The sequence below is a fragment of the Elephas maximus genome, chromosome 7, assembly GCF_024166365.1.
Source record: "Elephas maximus indicus isolate mEleMax1 chromosome 7, mEleMax1 primary haplotype, whole genome shotgun sequence".
In the NCBI taxonomy this organism is placed as follows: Eukaryota; Metazoa; Chordata; class Mammalia; order Proboscidea; family Elephantidae; genus Elephas; species Elephas maximus.
Window position 1 is genome coordinate 17,559,229 of NC_064825.1, and position 16,499 is coordinate 17,575,727.

The 16,499-nt window shown below is 35.0% G+C and overlaps 1 protein-coding gene across 3 annotated transcripts in view; it reads left to right on the forward strand.

Annotated features, from left to right (window-relative positions):
* The window catches only part of DCUN1D5 (defective in cullin neddylation 1 domain containing 5), a 29,592-nt gene extending 18,938 nt beyond the window's left edge, over nt 1–10,654 (forward strand). For all 3 annotated transcript variants that reach the window (XM_049889456.1, XM_049889457.1, XM_049889458.1), the window contains 4 exons: nt 6,741–6,849; nt 6,935–7,039; nt 8,465–8,567; nt 10,333–10,654. In XM_049889456.1, coding sequence (XP_049745413.1) covers nt 6,741–6,849; nt 6,935–7,039; nt 8,465–8,567; nt 10,333–10,388 — 373 coding nt within the window. In that variant the 3' untranslated portion in view covers nt 10,389–10,654. The remainder of the gene's footprint in view (nt 1–6,740; nt 6,850–6,934; nt 7,040–8,464; nt 8,568–10,332) is intronic.
* Nucleotides 10,655–16,499: the final 5,845 nt, after the last annotated feature.

A 16,499-nucleotide genomic window follows, 5' to 3' on the forward strand; every position in this document is an offset into this window, starting at 1 on the left:
ACATACCTTGGACATGTCAGGAGGGATGAGTCCCTGGAGAAGGACATCATGCTTGGCAGAGTACAGGGTCAGTGGAAAAGAGGAAGACCCTCAACGAGGTGGATTGACACGGTGGCTGCAACAGTGAGCTCAAGCATAACAACGGTTGTGAGGATGGCCCAGGATTGGGCAGTGTTTCATTCTGTTGTGCATAGGGTTGCTATGAGTTGGAACTAACTCGACGGCACCTAACAACAACAACCTGTTTTCCATAGTGGCTGTACCATTTTACATCCCCACCAGCACTGTATGAGTGATCAGATTAATCAGCCTTCTTGTCTGCATTTGATGGTGGTGCCATTTTTTATTTCAGCCATTCTGGTAGTTGTATAATAATATATCACTGGTTTTAATTTGCCTTTCCCTAACAGCTGATAATGTTGAACATCTTCTCACGTGCTGCTTTGCCATCTGCCCAGCGTCTTCAGTGGAATGTCTAATTGGATTTTTTTTTCTTTTATAGTGTTGAGTTTTGAGAGTTTTTATATATTCTATATAGGAGTCCTTTATTGAAAATGTGGTTTGCAAATATTTTCTCCTACTCAGTGACATGTCTTTTCATCCTCTTAAGTCTTTTGCAAAGCAAACATTTTTAATTTTCATAAAGTCCGATTTACCAGTTTTTCCTTTTGGTGTCAAGTCTGAGAATTTTTAACCTAGTCCTAGATACCAAAGACTTTGTCTTGTTTTTTGCTAGAAGTTTTACATTTTTACATTTTATATGTAAGTCAGTGATGTATTTCTATATAAGTTGGGAGACATAGGTCGAAGTTCATTTCTTTGCTTACGAGTGTCTACTTGCTCCAGCACCATTTATTGAAATGGCTCTCTCTCTTTCACGGAATTGCTTTGTAACTTTTTCAAAAATCATTTAGGCATATTTGTGTGGGTCTATTTCAGGGTTCTCTATCCTGTTCCATTTCCCTATGTGTCTTAACTTCCTACCAGTGCCACACAGTCTGGATTACTGTAGCTGTATAATATGTCTTGAAATCAGATAGACTGCTTCTTTTACAAAATTGTTTTAATCTAGTTCCTTTACTTTTCCATGTAAATTTTAGAGAAATCTTGTCTGTATCTACAAAAAGAAAAAAAGGGAACTTGCTAAGATTTTGCTTAAAGTGCACATGAAGTTTGGGAAGAGTTGGCATCTTTACTTTTTTGAGTCAGTCTCCATTTATTTAGATTTTCTTTGATTTCTTTCATCACCTGGAATAGTTGTCATCATACACGTCCTGTACATGTTTTGTTAGAATTGCATCTAAGTATTTCTTTTTTTAAAGCACCCTGGTGGCACAGTGGTTAAGTGTTCAACTGCTAACTGACAGGTTGGCGGTTTGAATTCACCAGCAGCAGTTCCACAGGAGAAAGGTGCAGCAGTCTGCTTCTGTGAAAATTACAGCCTTGGAAACCCTATGGGACAGTTCTGGTCTGTCCTGTAGAGTCATTTTTATTTCAAGCCACTGTAAACAGCATTGTATTTGTAATTTTAGCATCCATGTGTTCATGCTAGTATCTAGAAATACAAGTGATATTTGTTACGTTTGTCTTGTATTAAGCTGAACTCACTTAGTTCTAAGAAGTTTGTTTTGTATATTCCTGGGTTTTTGTATATAGACAGTTGTGTCATCTGCAAATAGATGGTTTTATTTCTTTATTTTGTATGCCTTTTATTTTCTTGTGTATTGCACCAGCTAGAACTTTCTAGCACTATGATGAATAAGCGTAGTGAGACCAGACACCCTTTCCTTGTTTCCTGATCTCAGAGAAAGCATTCAGTCTTTCACTATTAAGTATAATGTTAACTGTAGGTTGTAGATACTCTTTACCAAGTTAAGGGACCTCACCATTCCTATTTTTCCAAGAGTTTTTAATCAACTAATGGATGGTAAATTTTGTCACATGCTTTTTTTTTTTTTTTTTTTGCATCAAATGATACTATCATGTGATTCTTCTTTTTTAGCCTGTTAGTAGTGTTTATTACATTGATCAGTTTTCAAATATTCCACCAGCCTTGAATACTGGAATAAACTCCACTTGGTATGGTATATAATTCTTTTTATATACTTCTGAATTCTCCTTGAAAATATTTTGTTATGGATTCACATGAAGCATTGCTTTGCAGTGTTTTTTGGTTTGGGTACTGTAAGTTTTTAAATTACAAACTCAATTTCCTTTATAGTTACAGGGTCTATCCAAATCATCTGTTTGTGATAGCTGTGTTTTTCAAGAAATGGATGCATTTCATCTCAGTTGTCAAGTATCTACGTGTAGAGTTGTTCATACCTGTGATTGTTGTCAGTAGGTGCCGTCGAGTCGGTTCCAACTCATAGCGACCCTGTGTACAACAGAACAAAACGCTGCCCAGTCTTGTGCTGCCCTACAATTCATACATAGTGTTGCCTTATTATTCTTTGATGTCTTTGTAGTGCCATCCACTGTTTTATTCCTGATATTGGTAGGTTTTGTTTTCTCTCTTTCTGTTGGTATTACTAGAAATCTGTCAATTTTATTGATCCCTTCAAAGAATTACCTCATGCTTTATTGATTTTTCTGTTTGCAACCTCATTGATTCCTGCTTTTAATTATATCCTAACTTCTGCTTGCTGTACGTTTATTTTGCCCTTCTTTTTCTAGATGGTAAAGGTGAGAACTTAGATTATCGATTTGCGACGTCTTTTCTAATGCATTTAGTGCTACAGATTTCCCTCAGCACTTCTTTATTTATGTCCCACAAATTTTGATATGTTGTGTTTTTATTCAGTTCAGTGTATTTTTTGTTTTTTATTGAGACTTCCTCTCACCCATGGGCTATTTAGGGGTTTGGCATTTAGTTACTGAGTGAAGATTCTGCTGTTACCAATTTTTAGTTTGATGCCATTGATACCATCCGTATGATTTCAGTTCTTTTAACTCTCTTGATAATTGTTTTATGGCTCTGGATATGGTCTTGGTTTATATTCCACGGATATTTGAAATGAATGTGTATCTGCTATCGCTGAGTGGAGTGTTTTTTAATGTCAGTTAGATCTGCCTGTTTTTTGTATCATTGAGTTTTTTCCATGTGCTTGCTGCTGAAATTCTGTCTAGTTGTTCACTTATCAATTGTTGAGGAAGGGCTGTTGAAATCTCCAACAATAATTGTGGATTTGTTTATTTCTCCTTTCAATTCTGTTAATTTTTACTTCACATGTTTTGTAGCTGTGTTTGGTGCATACACATTTAGGATTGTTACAACTTCTTGGTGGATTGCCCCTATTATCATTATGTAATATTCCTCTCTGTCTCTATAATTTTCTTTGCTCTGAAGTCTATATTAGCTGATAGTAATATAATAGATACTAATAAGTGGTATTAATATATAGCTAGGATTAGTGTTTCCATGGCATACCAGTTTTCAACCTGCCTACCATATTTTTATGCAAATAACAAGCACCATCTACCTTTTTTTTTTTTTTTTTTTGCAAACTGCGCCCTCCCCCTGCAAGGTGTTTTCTAGGCTCCTCTGTGTCAATTTTTTTTTACATGTTGCTGTAGAACAAATGTAGAAGGTGCGTGGTATTTGCATAAAAATACAGTGTATTTTGTTTGAAAGGAGTTTTTTATTTTTTCACAGTATATTGTTTTGTTTGAAAGGAGTTTTTTCTAGACAGCATATAGCTGGGTCATGTTTTTTTTAATTTTTTTATTAACAACAACAACATTTAATGTAATTATTGATATGTTGGGCTTAAGTCAGCCCGTGTTTTACAGTTCCAACATTCCTGTCATCTTGGTGTTTGCATCTTTTGATTGTCTTTTTTCATTCAGTTTGAGATCTTGGTTCTTGATATGACAAATGATATTTTATGGAAATTTAGAAATTTGGGGTGTTAAGAAACTCTGGCTCTTCCTTAAACCTATTTTTACTGGTTTCCACTGACATCACTCTGGCAGAAGAAATGGGGATTACCACATCATTACCACCAGGTGAGAGTGGAAGTTTAGTTTCCCTACTAGGTGTTGATTGACATCCAAAGAGAGGGCTCTTCATTACTGCTAGGTGAAGGTGACAGTTCCAAGTCTCTACTAGGCCTCCACTAATATTACTGGGGTGGTAGCCTCATTATCACTGGGTTGTGGTAAAAGTCCCGGCTCTCTGTTAGAGTCTCCTCTGATATTACTCAGTACAGAGGGGGGTTGGCTCCTCTTTCCCCCTGGTGGGGATGGAACATCAGGTTCCCCATGTGGTTTCCACTGACAATGCAGATGTTGAGGTGGGACCTCATTACTGCCTGATGCAATATCAAGGGGTCTCATTGCATCCTGGCGAGGGTGGAAATTTCAGTTCTCCACTCAGTCTGCTGGAATGGGTGGGGGTTGGGCCACGGTTCCTGTGGTGTTTAGTTGGAGTAGAGCACTAATTTTCTAAAAGTTTTCTATGATGTTCAGCTGCCCCTTTCCTGTTCCTTTTGCTAGGGAGAGCAGGATTTTATGGGGGCTTTTTGGCCTGTGCCCTTTGTCATTTCTGGTTTGCCAGCTTCTTTAGCTTCAGATCTAGGATATACGAGGCAAAGAGAAAACCCAGGGAATTCACCACCGTGTTGTTACAGTTCTGAGATCCCTGGTCAATCTGCCTTCTCTTCACCTTGCAGAGTCTTTTTACGTTTGTATTATGTATAATGTCCGCAGTTTGTAGATGTTCTTAGCAGGAGAAATAGGGGAAAGTGCATCTACTCCATCTTCCTATAAGCAGAAGTTCTTTCTTTTCACTTACTAGCAAAACAAAGCCTTTACTCTCCCATTCCACTCTAGTTAGTGCCTCTTTTCTCTGCAACCCTTTATAATCATACTCTTTGAGATCTGCTCTAACAAGATTTTTATCCTTACCAAAACAACTCTTGTCATTTAGAAGTAAACAATAAAATAGTAATCGTTATCAAAACTTGCGGTTTATACGTAAGAGGGATATCTGCAGCCTTAAATGCTTATATTCAAAGAGAAAAAAAGCCTGATAGTGAATGAACTGAGATCTTAAAAGTTAGAAAAAGGATTAACCCAAAGAAAGGATCATTCCAGAGAACGAAGAATGGATAAAAAGATGTTCAGACACTGATAAAATGGAAAACAAAAGTACAGTTGAGGGAATTAACAAATCTGGCAGGGTTGATCAAGAAAGATAAACTAAAGACAAAATAATAATAGAGTTGAAAAGCACTATATAATTTATAAAACTATAGATATAAACGCAATGCTTAGGGGACACTGAGCTTCTGTTAAGAGTGATAGAAAAATTCGGGAATGGTTAACGGTGATTGTTGAACGACTCGATGAACATTTAATGTCACTGAACTGTACATGTCAAGATTGTTGAAATGGCAGATGTTTTGTTAACTATATATTTACCACAATTAAAAAAAGAAAAACTTAATTTTACTTAAAGATAATGATACAGATAATAATCATTTCATTTTTTGAGGTTTGTGGTATAAACTTGTTACCAGAACTAACAAGAAGTATGAAAAGGGAAATTTACAAGCCAGTTTCCCTTATGAACATAGCAAAAAAATCAAGCAGTGTATAAAACAAATAACATGACCAAATTTGATTTATTCTAGGAATGCAAGGTTAAATCAACATTAGAAATTTATCCAAAATGATCACACCTTGTAAGTTACTATATGCTGTGGACCTTCACATTGCTCACAGAATAGTGAAAGTCTTTGTTAAATCTGAGAATGCCAGGTGATGAGTACTAAAATTCAATTCGGTGGAATATTCTGGACCACAGTAGATAGTCCAACTAATTTGATTAGGAAAAGTCTGATAGTTTTTCAGAGGTGGCAAAATATGAGTTAGGTCTTGAGTTATATTTTATCAGAACAGTGGAGGGAACAACGTTTCAAATAGAGGAGATAGCACATGCTAAAACATGGGAAATAAACATGCTGTAAAAAACACGTGCCGTTTTGGGGATGGTAAGTGGAGTATAACTAGAGCACAGTAAAGACACTGAGAAGTGGCAGAATACCAGACTGGAGATTTGTGCCAAATTGTGAAAGGCCTTGTCTGACACACTAAAGAGTAGGATTTATCAACCCAGTGAGAGAGAGCTGGTAAAGATTTTTTTGAGTATTCCAGCTATTTAGCTGCTTGTATTTAATGTCTTATCTTTAGAAATAATGTGTATAATTTATTGTTGTTTGCATTCTTTTGCATATGTATCTCATTTGAAGTTAGGTGTTTCCACTGGTTTACTTTGACTTTTGTTCACTAAAAATGTGTGATCTGCATTGATGACTCAACTGCTAATACGATTATTAATTTCCTGTGTGAAATCTTAAAGTTTTAAAACCACTCACGGCAAATCTTTTTTACCAAGCTGTTGCCTAAAGAACTTTTCAAAGAAATACGTGACAGAAGCTTGGTTCATTTCATTTGCTATGTTATTAGTTTTGTATGTGGTAAGGGCACATTTGTATACATGTGTTTGTAAAAGATATTTGTGATTTTATTGGAGTCTTTTGGTTGGTTTATTGAGTTGGTTGAGTTTTTCCCTTTTTTTTATTAGATACAGTGTAGCAGTTTGATATAAATTTGTGAGTTTTTAAACCTAAATTAACTTAATAAATGCACTTATTTTTTTCTCAGCGAATTCCTTTTAACTTCTAAAGATATCTTTAATTTTCTTGATTATGTAATTTGTTTGTTTTTTATTTAAGGTGTGACTGCACAGAAAAGTTACAGAACAAATTTGACTTTTTGCGCTCGCAGTTGAATGACATTTCGTCGTTTAAGAATATCTACAGATACGCCTTTGATTTTGCAAGGGTAGGTGCAATTTCCTTGTTTAGTAATTTTAATATTTTTTGATCTTGAGTCCACACTTAGGAAAGTTTTTTGATTTACATTTTAGGATAAAGATCAGAGAAGCCTTGATATTGATACTGCTAAATCTATGTTAGCTCTTCTGCTTGGGAGGACATGGCCACTGTTTTCAGTATTTTACCAATACCTGGAGGTATGTATATTTGTTTGTTTTTATCTTGAAAATACTATTTTCCAAACTTAATCTAATTGAAAATATTCCTTTGAGGAAAAACAAATAGATTTTTAACATTGCTTTTTTTCTCCATCTGCCTGAGTAGTGTGAAAAGTCTGTCAATATTAAGTACTTTCTAGATACTTTCAGGATGCACGTCTGCTGATATTTTTAGAAATCAGTGCATGTGTCGTTGATAAATTCTGTGCATATTTTTATGCACCCCCCCCCAGAAAAAGGCCTATAAAATTATACATTTTAGTGCAGACATTCTTCATGCAAAATTAAGCTCAGGATTTTGGCAAGAGAGAATTGACACTACTGCACAAATCTTACACTTCTGAGTCTGATTTATTTCTGTTACACAGGGTTTTAGGCTGAAATCTACCTAAGAGAACCAGTTGTAGTAATAAAACTTGGCTTTTTTTACTTAGGCTCAACCTAAAGAAATAGAGTAAAACTTTTAATATTTTATGCCTACAAATAAGAGAACTGTCTGTAATAGCAAATTTAAATGTACTGAGTACTTACAAAGGTACAGATGCTGATTTTAAGAAGCAGCTATTCTTCTGTAAAGTTTATTATAGAACATGTTATAGGCAATGGTTCTAAGAAGATGCTGTCCTTTTTTCCATTGCTTTCTTTGTCTAATTTTCTATTTTTGTGCCTTTTAGTTTTTTGTATATAGTTCTCACCATTTTTTGAATACAGATGCTTTTTGCTTTGAAAACAATTTCTCATAAAGGCTTCCCAGAATGGTTTTGTGTACAGCTTGTGATAAGAGGTAATGGTATTGAAGAAGCCTTATATGACTGGATTTTATGCACACATATCTTAAGTAACAATAAAATAGATACTTTTGATGATTGGCATCTTTTGTCCTCCTGTTAATAGTTCTGGGCAAATAAAAATTTAACTAAATGTAAGAATATTCACCTCTAAAGAGGGTTGAGGGAAAGTGAGCTAAATGTTTTTAAAATACTATTTGCACTGCCTCCAAAGATGCCAACTTCAAAATGTGATTAAACAATAAATCTCATGCAAAGAAATGATTTACTGGGAAGCAGCACAAGGGAACTTCCTGGGTGTCAGTAATATTCTATATATTGATCTTGGTGTTACATAATTAAATACATTGTGAGCTTTACCCTTAAGGTGAATATTCTTGATGTGCTTTTTATTCCTCAAAAATGAAAGAAAAAGTAAAAAATGAGTTAGATGATACTGACATGTAAATATCCCTGAGAATGTTCTTAGAAGCACACACAAATAATTTAATTAAAAGAGGAGTAAATGTTTTAGGGAAGACTGAACCACCCCCAAAAAAGTTACAGCTAGATTTACTGAAATCAAGGACTAATATAATGTCTTTCCATAAACCAAATATTTTGTCATTTTCCATAGCAATCAAAGTATCGTGTTATGAACAAAGATCAGTGGTACAATGTATTAGAATTCAGCAGAACAGTCCATGCCGATCTTAGTAACTATGATGAAGATGGTGCTTGTAAGTATAATTTTTTTCTATGAAAATAAAATTACTAAAAATGTTAAATGAGAGTGTGCATTTGTGTAGTATTAGCATAAAGATTTTTAACTTCCAACAATAACGTCCATTATTTTAATAATGCGGGAGAGGGTGGTAAAGAGAGAGCTTAGACTCAGCAATATTATAAAACCTCTGTTGGTAAATGAAATGTTTTCAGTTCCTTGGTAACCAAACATCGCAGCTAAACATTCTAATTTCTGCATCTAGGAGCTAAAATCCTGCTTTGCTCCTTCCTTTTCTCACATTTTTCTACAGAAGAAAGCCACAGTCATGATGTTGGAAATACAAAAGCACAATACAGTAAAAGAGGCTTTAGCTAATATCATAGTACCCTTTCACACTGTAGCAAATAATGCCAAAATAACTTCTCTCCGAAAGTTATAAATTGGTTCTGAGTAAACAGGTAGTGAAAGATTTTCAGTCCTTCAAATTAAAATATCTGTCAACACACTTCAGTGAAAAAGCTAGAGTACTGTAAAACAGATCTTTGAAGCAGTAGTGAAATAATCTGATATGCCAGATTAATTCTCCACAACTGTAAATGGCTTTCAGTTCCCACTGCCACGTGTTGTTTTGATGTTCAGAGCAGCAGCATGGAAAGGTACGTTCCTATAAACATATACTGAAATTATGGACTTACTTCTTTGACACTGAAGAAGTAAAATACTGAAGGAGGCATAACTTGATTTCTGCACAAATATATTGTGCCCTCCACATACAAGATGGTATAAAATTTAATAACATTTTAAAGAAAAAATACCTTGCAGCAGTAAACTGGCAACCTGAAGGCCCATGTATTGCCTCCAACATCTGTGTTTGTTTGTGTGTTTCGAGCCAACATTTAAAAGCAGAGATTTTGTATAAAAATACAACTTGCAGCTTTGTTTGAAAAAATCTGCCAAAACTGCAATTTTATTCCTGCGTAGGAATCAGAGGCTGGAATCTAGTAGTAGTGGCTGCCACCTTACGTTGGACTTGTTCTCCAGGTTGCTGGTCTGCAGTACGTTAACAGATGGCTGTTCGTCAGTTGCCATTTATTATTGTGCTTGCTCTGCTGTTTTTCTTAACAGTAGAGAAGTATGTCTGTCAAAAGCAAGAGAGACCACCAGAGTGTGCTTCAGGAAACATAGTTCAAGCATATTTTTTGGTGGCATTTTCGTACATTTTAAAAAAACAAACACTGGGCTCATTTAAATTACCTGCCTGGCTTCTATAGGTATATGGATTTGGACGCAGTGGGTTTTTATTATAGAAATATTTTTTTTAGAATAGTTCTTACTTTATTATCAGGTCTCATTAGGCACTTGTTTGTGTTCAGTTTTATACTGGGCTCAGTTACTGGAACAAAATAAGTCTAATATAGGCAGTCTTCCTCAACAAGCATACACACCTCTTGGGGAGATAAGAAAGAAATATGACCTTTATCCACTTTTTAGAAAGTTACAATTAAATGGCAGAATACTAAGGACAGTTAGAAAAAGAGAAAGAGCAGTTGTTGGCTCAGATACTGGAGGGCTCATAGAACACACCTTGAGAACAAAGTTACTACAAACATATGGAAAGTCCCGTATGTCTTTAAAGGCCAAGAAGAAGAGCACCATTAAACCAAACACCTGAAGAAGGGTGGGGTCAACGTATCGCAGGGCTCATGGGGAGTTTGTTTTATAGCTGGAGAGATGAGCTTATGGAATTCTAACCAAAAAAAATGTTTCTTTATTTCTAGGGCCTGTTCTCCTTGATGAATTTGTTGAGTGGCAAAAAGTGCGTCAAGCATCATAGCAAGAACTATTGTGAAGAAAATGCAAACCTTTTGATTCCCAGATGTGTACAAACTAATGAGATGAGGGGAAAAAATCGAAAGGGTGCATTTTCATTCAGATGAAAGACTTCTCATAGTACTTTTTATCCTTTTTTTTAAAGGAAGTTTTCTTGTTACATGTGATGGGCATTGAGCCACACCTCTTCTGAGACTGAATATTGAAGTTTTGTTTTATGTTTATATCATTTATTTCAGAACAATAAAGATTCAGATTTGTGACAAAGGCCTTAAAGTGAAGATGTCCCTTGAGTGTCAGAGTGGTATTTATTTTTGTAAATTTGGATTATTGAATTTTTGAGGTTCTAACTCACCATGAATTTATGGAACTTTTAAGATTTTAAATAGTCTTAACATTTGGCAATGTAGTCTGCTGGTGGTATGGCTCATTACATTCATCTCTGCACAGTTAGGAAGAATAATTATTGGCCTTGAGTCCTGGAATAGTGATTTTCTGATGCAGCTAATCAAAAGCTTTTCTGTTCATTGGAAGTGTTCCAACTTTCAGCTCAGAGTTTCTGCAAAAGCTGCCAAGCTCTTATGCACATATAGCTGTCTTCTCTGAAATTGGAAAGATTATGTCCAGTTATTTTTTTGTTTTCTAACCGTTAAACGGTATTGTCAATAAGCTCAAATCAGCATTGAAAATGTATATTCTTAATGTGAATTTTAAGTTCTCTGTTTTTTATTTGAAAGAGCACAGTTAATATATTAATGGTCTCAAAATCGTTCAGCCTTGCAGGGAACAGGACCAATATTGAACTTGCATTATCATCATTATTGTTTTTAGTGGCATGGTAATGACCTTTTTAACTGTCATTTTGTGATTTAGGGAATTCTGTCGAGAGCATTTTTTTTTTTTTTTCCTTAAAGAGAACCTTAGCTCTGATCTCATGGATTTAGTTAGGATATATTTAGTAAAAGGTGATCAGAAGAAGGAATTCTGAGAGGATTCTGGGTATAATTGTGCACAACTCAAGGGTGCCTTTTACTTTGGTGCAGTAATCGAGTATTAATCATTGTCACAGTGTTCTGCCTGATGGCAATAAGTATCTCTAGGAAAGGGCAGCTTTTCTAATTCTTTTTGGACTAGCAACAAGGCTGTTTGTACATTTCATTTTTAAACCATTCAGCATCCCAGTGATACGAAAACTGTTCATATTCACAGTCCAGTCACAACCTCAGTAATTTTCCAAGTTTCATTGTATGAGTGGAGAAAAGTAAATAGATTATTTTTCCATAATAAGGAAATATCTATCAGAATTTAGTGTAAGAATTAGTTTGTGATGGTGAATTTGTTTGACGAGTGATTTTTGGTATTGATTACATAAGGGAGAATGCATTTTAAAGTTTTTTATTGTTTATTTTCTGGTTAATGACCTGGGAGAAAATGATTGCCAATGTTTATATTGCCTTCTTGATGGAATTACTTTGTACAGCTTTGTAAAACACTGACATAATAGTGGAAAAGAAATTTTTTCCTATGTCTTATAGATAAAATTTTCCTGGAATGTTTCTGTTAAGTAGTAGAATCACTGAATTATTAGAACTGAGCACACCAACAGTATTATGATTAGCATCATGCCTGATGTTTTAATATCAAATATATTGTAAGAAAACATTAAAATTTTTAGACCTTGAACTTCTCTCCAAGGAAAAAAACTGAAGAATATTGTCCATTTTTGTTTAATTACAAAACATAGTTTAAGTGAAATCTTGCCAGGCGTCAATTTATAATTTGAATATAGTAGTAATATCTTTGTCATTTTTGTTATTTGATTAAAATACCAATATACCAGTTGCCGTCAAGTTGATTCTGACTCACGGCAACCCCGTGTGAGTCAGTAGAACTGTGCTCAATAGGGTTTTCAGTGGCTGGTTTTTCAGAGGTAGATCACCACACCTTTCTTCTCAGGCACCTTCTACGTAGACCCTGGGTTAACGATGAGCGCTGAATGCGTTAACCCAGTGTCTCCACTCAAAACTTGTAGTAAATAACCTTTACAAAAATAAAATGAAAGTATTTACTTCGCTTACTTATCTAAAGATTCCTTTAAGTCTTTTGAGTAGGAAACACCCAGTCGGTACTTGCTCTACTCTTTATTTTCATGTATTTCTCTTACCTCCTTAGAATCATAACATTCACCTGCTTTGGAGGCAAAGTTATTCTGCCTCTTACGTCAGGTGGATGTGAGCCGTGTCTCTTCATGTCTTCCTTGATTTATATTTGAACAGCATTCAATTTGCATATTGGGCAACTATTAGAATCAAGAGTTAAGTAGTATAAGCAAAGAGGACGATATTAAGGAGTGTGCAGTATAAAAGAGAAGTCTCTTAGCTGTTGTGGCTCCTCTTGACTAGCTAGCTTTAAGTGCCTTCCCAGGAGTCCTGTTCCAAAGCTCTCGGAGCTTCCTTTGTGTAGGATGAGATACTCTGGTGCTTTATGGCATGGAGACGACTTGTTTGCTATGGATTAGCATACACGTATACTACTACTGGAAGAAAGCAAAGCCAGTTATTGGTTCTCAATTATGGGGAGATAGACTGGTTCCCACCCCCCCCCCATGGGACAAATAATTTTTAACAAAGCATGGTATTTTTAAGAAATTGCCATAGATTCAGTTAATAGTGTGATTAAAAAGTAGTGTATTGTGTTCTGATCTGTATCTGAGTTAACCATGCTTTTATAGTCTAATGATTTCTTGTTTTTTAAATGTTGCCAACAAAATTCTTCACATGCCCTTTTGAAAGTAATACTACTTTTTGTGTATTATGGTTTGTTGATTTGGGTTTTACTCTGCTTGAAATACTCTAGATTAATGTTTCTTAAACTGGAAATTTGAGGACCTTCTATTGGGATGTTAGATTGACCCTGAGGATGCAAATGCCTTTTCATCTAGTAAACCAAAAATTTGTCTTAACGATATTTAATACCCTCACTTGGGGGAGCAGACTGTTAAAATAACTAGAGATTTAAGGAGTACAGGAGTTACGGAGTAGCTTATAATCACTACACGTGAAGTATATTGCTAATGAAGCTCATGTTGAATTCAGTATTTCTTCAGAACATGTCCTGCCTAATTTTAATGTGAAATTATGGAAGGATTTATTGAAATACATTGTGTGCTTAGTTTTAGGTGCAAGTAGAATGCTGAGAATTTGTTTTAATGCCTTCTTGAAGAATTTTACTTAAAACTATTAGGATAATTCAGTAGTCTGATAAAGTTTTGTTCTGTCTTTCTAGATTCCTATAGCCTCAAGTTTTGTAGCACATCTCTCACATGCTTCCTAAACGTCTAAAGCATCAGATGATTTGGGGGAACTTTTTAATACATAATTTAAATGCATTTCTTTGTTAAATTTAGAGGGAAGGCAGAATAATCTTATTTCTAAGGAAGAATTCTCCCTTCCTGAGGAAGTATCACTTCTTGAGAGGTACTGGAAATCATCACAAGGAAACATTTCAAAGAAGGGATCATTTTCTCTTTAGGAGAAAAGGAAAGTAACAGTAAAATTCCACTAATTACCTCGATGCAAAAGGCTGGTCTGAATTATTAAATAATCTGGGTCATAAAATTTTTTAATGAATGTTATTTTATTTCATGAACATTTGTGAACCATACTAACAGAGGCTAACAGATAGCTTTAACAAGTGCTAAACTTCTCTAAATAGTGGAGAGATGAATTTCTGCCCCAACCCTTAGGTGAATTATCACTAATATTCAATTGTAGAGGTTTTACTAGTTTTACTTCACTGGAGCAAATCTTTAGATCTTTTAAAAGACTCTACCTTTTCCCAAACACGAGTCTTAATAAAACTGATTGTAAATTTGCTCTGCCCATAGTAATATTTCTTGTATACTGTAAGTACAGTGCTTTCTGTGCTCTTTTCCTAGACGAGTGGTATGACTGTTTTCTTTGTAGGATGGGTTAGATAGTTTGCTGTTTGTAATGTACTAGAACCTTTTGAAATGTGGCTCATTTTTTCATGGGTTCTGGCTTAACCCGACACCAAACCCGTTGCTGTCGAGTCGATTCCAACTCATACCACGTCCTAAATATTGTTTAAAATATAATATCTGGTAGTACTCAAATAAGGTCAGGCTTTAACCTGAGTTTTAATCTTGTCTTACAGTGGCAAAATTATTGGAGTTTGCTATATTTATTTGTGGGTCTGTGTTCCATAAGTGGAAGAGTGACAGCAAAACAGTTTCATTAAAAATTTCTTAGCTTTTCCCAAAATTGTATCATTTTGAAGAAGTTTTATCTTTCTGCTTTTTGGCTTTAAAGTATTAATGAAATTGTTCCATATTTCATGGATTAGTTTTTAAGTGGTAAGTTAAAATTTTGGATATTTTGAAATACTCAGCATACTAATTATTTAAAAACACTAATAAAAAGTAAGTGAAATAGATCTGTATAGAGCCATATTTTCCCAGAACTCTATGGTGTGTGGGTGTGTAGAACTGGATATCACCTTTATTTTTCCATGTAGAAAATAGATTGTGGATAAACACTCTTCGTATTTTGAAGGTCAAAAGAAAAATTTACTTTCATTTTATTGCTACCAATTGCATTTGAACCATGAAAGATGGAGTATTAAATACTTTACTTGAACACCTTGTCATTTGAGACCTAGTTTGATTACCTTACCAAATTTAGCAAAATTAATATTTGTCAGTTTTGAATCAAGGTAAAGTAAGCTTACTTAGAGTACTTGTGCTAGCCTGTCATCCAAATGAAATGGCTTATAGTTAGTTCTTACAAAATTACTTTTATCTACAAATGTAGAAACCTCATTTGTTTTGGATTTATATCATTCCTTGAAACTACTTTGAATATTGAGAGAGTTTATAGAAGTAATATTAGAGAAACCTCAGTTTAGTTTCCTCTTTGCCTCATCCTAGTTGGGTCACTTTTAGACAAAACACTTGACCTCTATCATCTTCAGTTACCTCTTCTGAAAAATAGAGATAATGATACCTGTAATGAAATTCAAACAGGGCCCTATCTATAGCTTTTAACAAATGTTAATGAATACACCTTGATATTTGAACAAAAACTAATTAGTTAAAAGTATTCATTATTTTTTTCCCAACAAATTTTACTATCTTGCATAAGCACAAATAGCTGCACTTTTCTGTTTTATTCTTCCATTTGTTTTTACAATCAAATTTATCCTTACTCCCCTTAGACTAAAGCATTGATTCAGTAAATCCCAAACATGTGTTCTGTGACAGTGTTCTAGGACTGAATCTATAGCAAGGCACAGGATAGGCAAATACCTCTGGCCTTTACTGGATTTCATTTTAATTGGTATAGTTTTTATCATATGGTAACTAGGTTATTAAGGGAAAATAAGGAAAAAGCTTAGAAAAATGGAGTTTAGGATTGCTATTAGAGTGGTCACTGATAAAGTGACATTGAGCAGAGACTTGAAGGAGGTGAAGGATTGAGCTGTATAGAAATCTGGGAGAAGAGCATTCCAGGCAGAATATTACGTGCTAAAGTCCTGAGCTGGTAGTGTGCTTGGTGTTTTCAAGGAACATCAAGGAGGACAGAGTGGCTGGAGTTGGCAAGAGGAGACTGAAAGAGAAAGGGTAGAGAGATTGAAAACGACGGTGCCTGATCATGTAGGGCATTGAGTAAGGTTCGAAGTAATTGGTGTTTTGATGGAAGTGTGGTATTAGATAGAGTATAGCAATAATCCAGATGAGAAATGGTAGTGGCCTGGATGAGGCAAAGAGCAATGGAAGTAGTAAAAAGTGGTCATATTCTGAATATATTTGGATGTTAGAGCCAATAGGAATACACTGATGGATTGGGTGTGGGGTCTGAGAGAAGAATCAGCAATGACTCAAAGGTTTTTGGCTTGAAGAGCTCCAAGAATGAAGTGCCTATTTATTAAGATGATTAAGACTCGAAGGAGCAGGTTTGATGGAGAAGATCATGGGTTTAATTTTGGACATGCTGTGATAGACAGGTATATTAGATATCCAAGGAAAAATGTAGAGTTAGCAGTTGGATATTTGAATCTGGAGTTCAAGGGAGAAGTCTGGGCTGGAGATAGACAT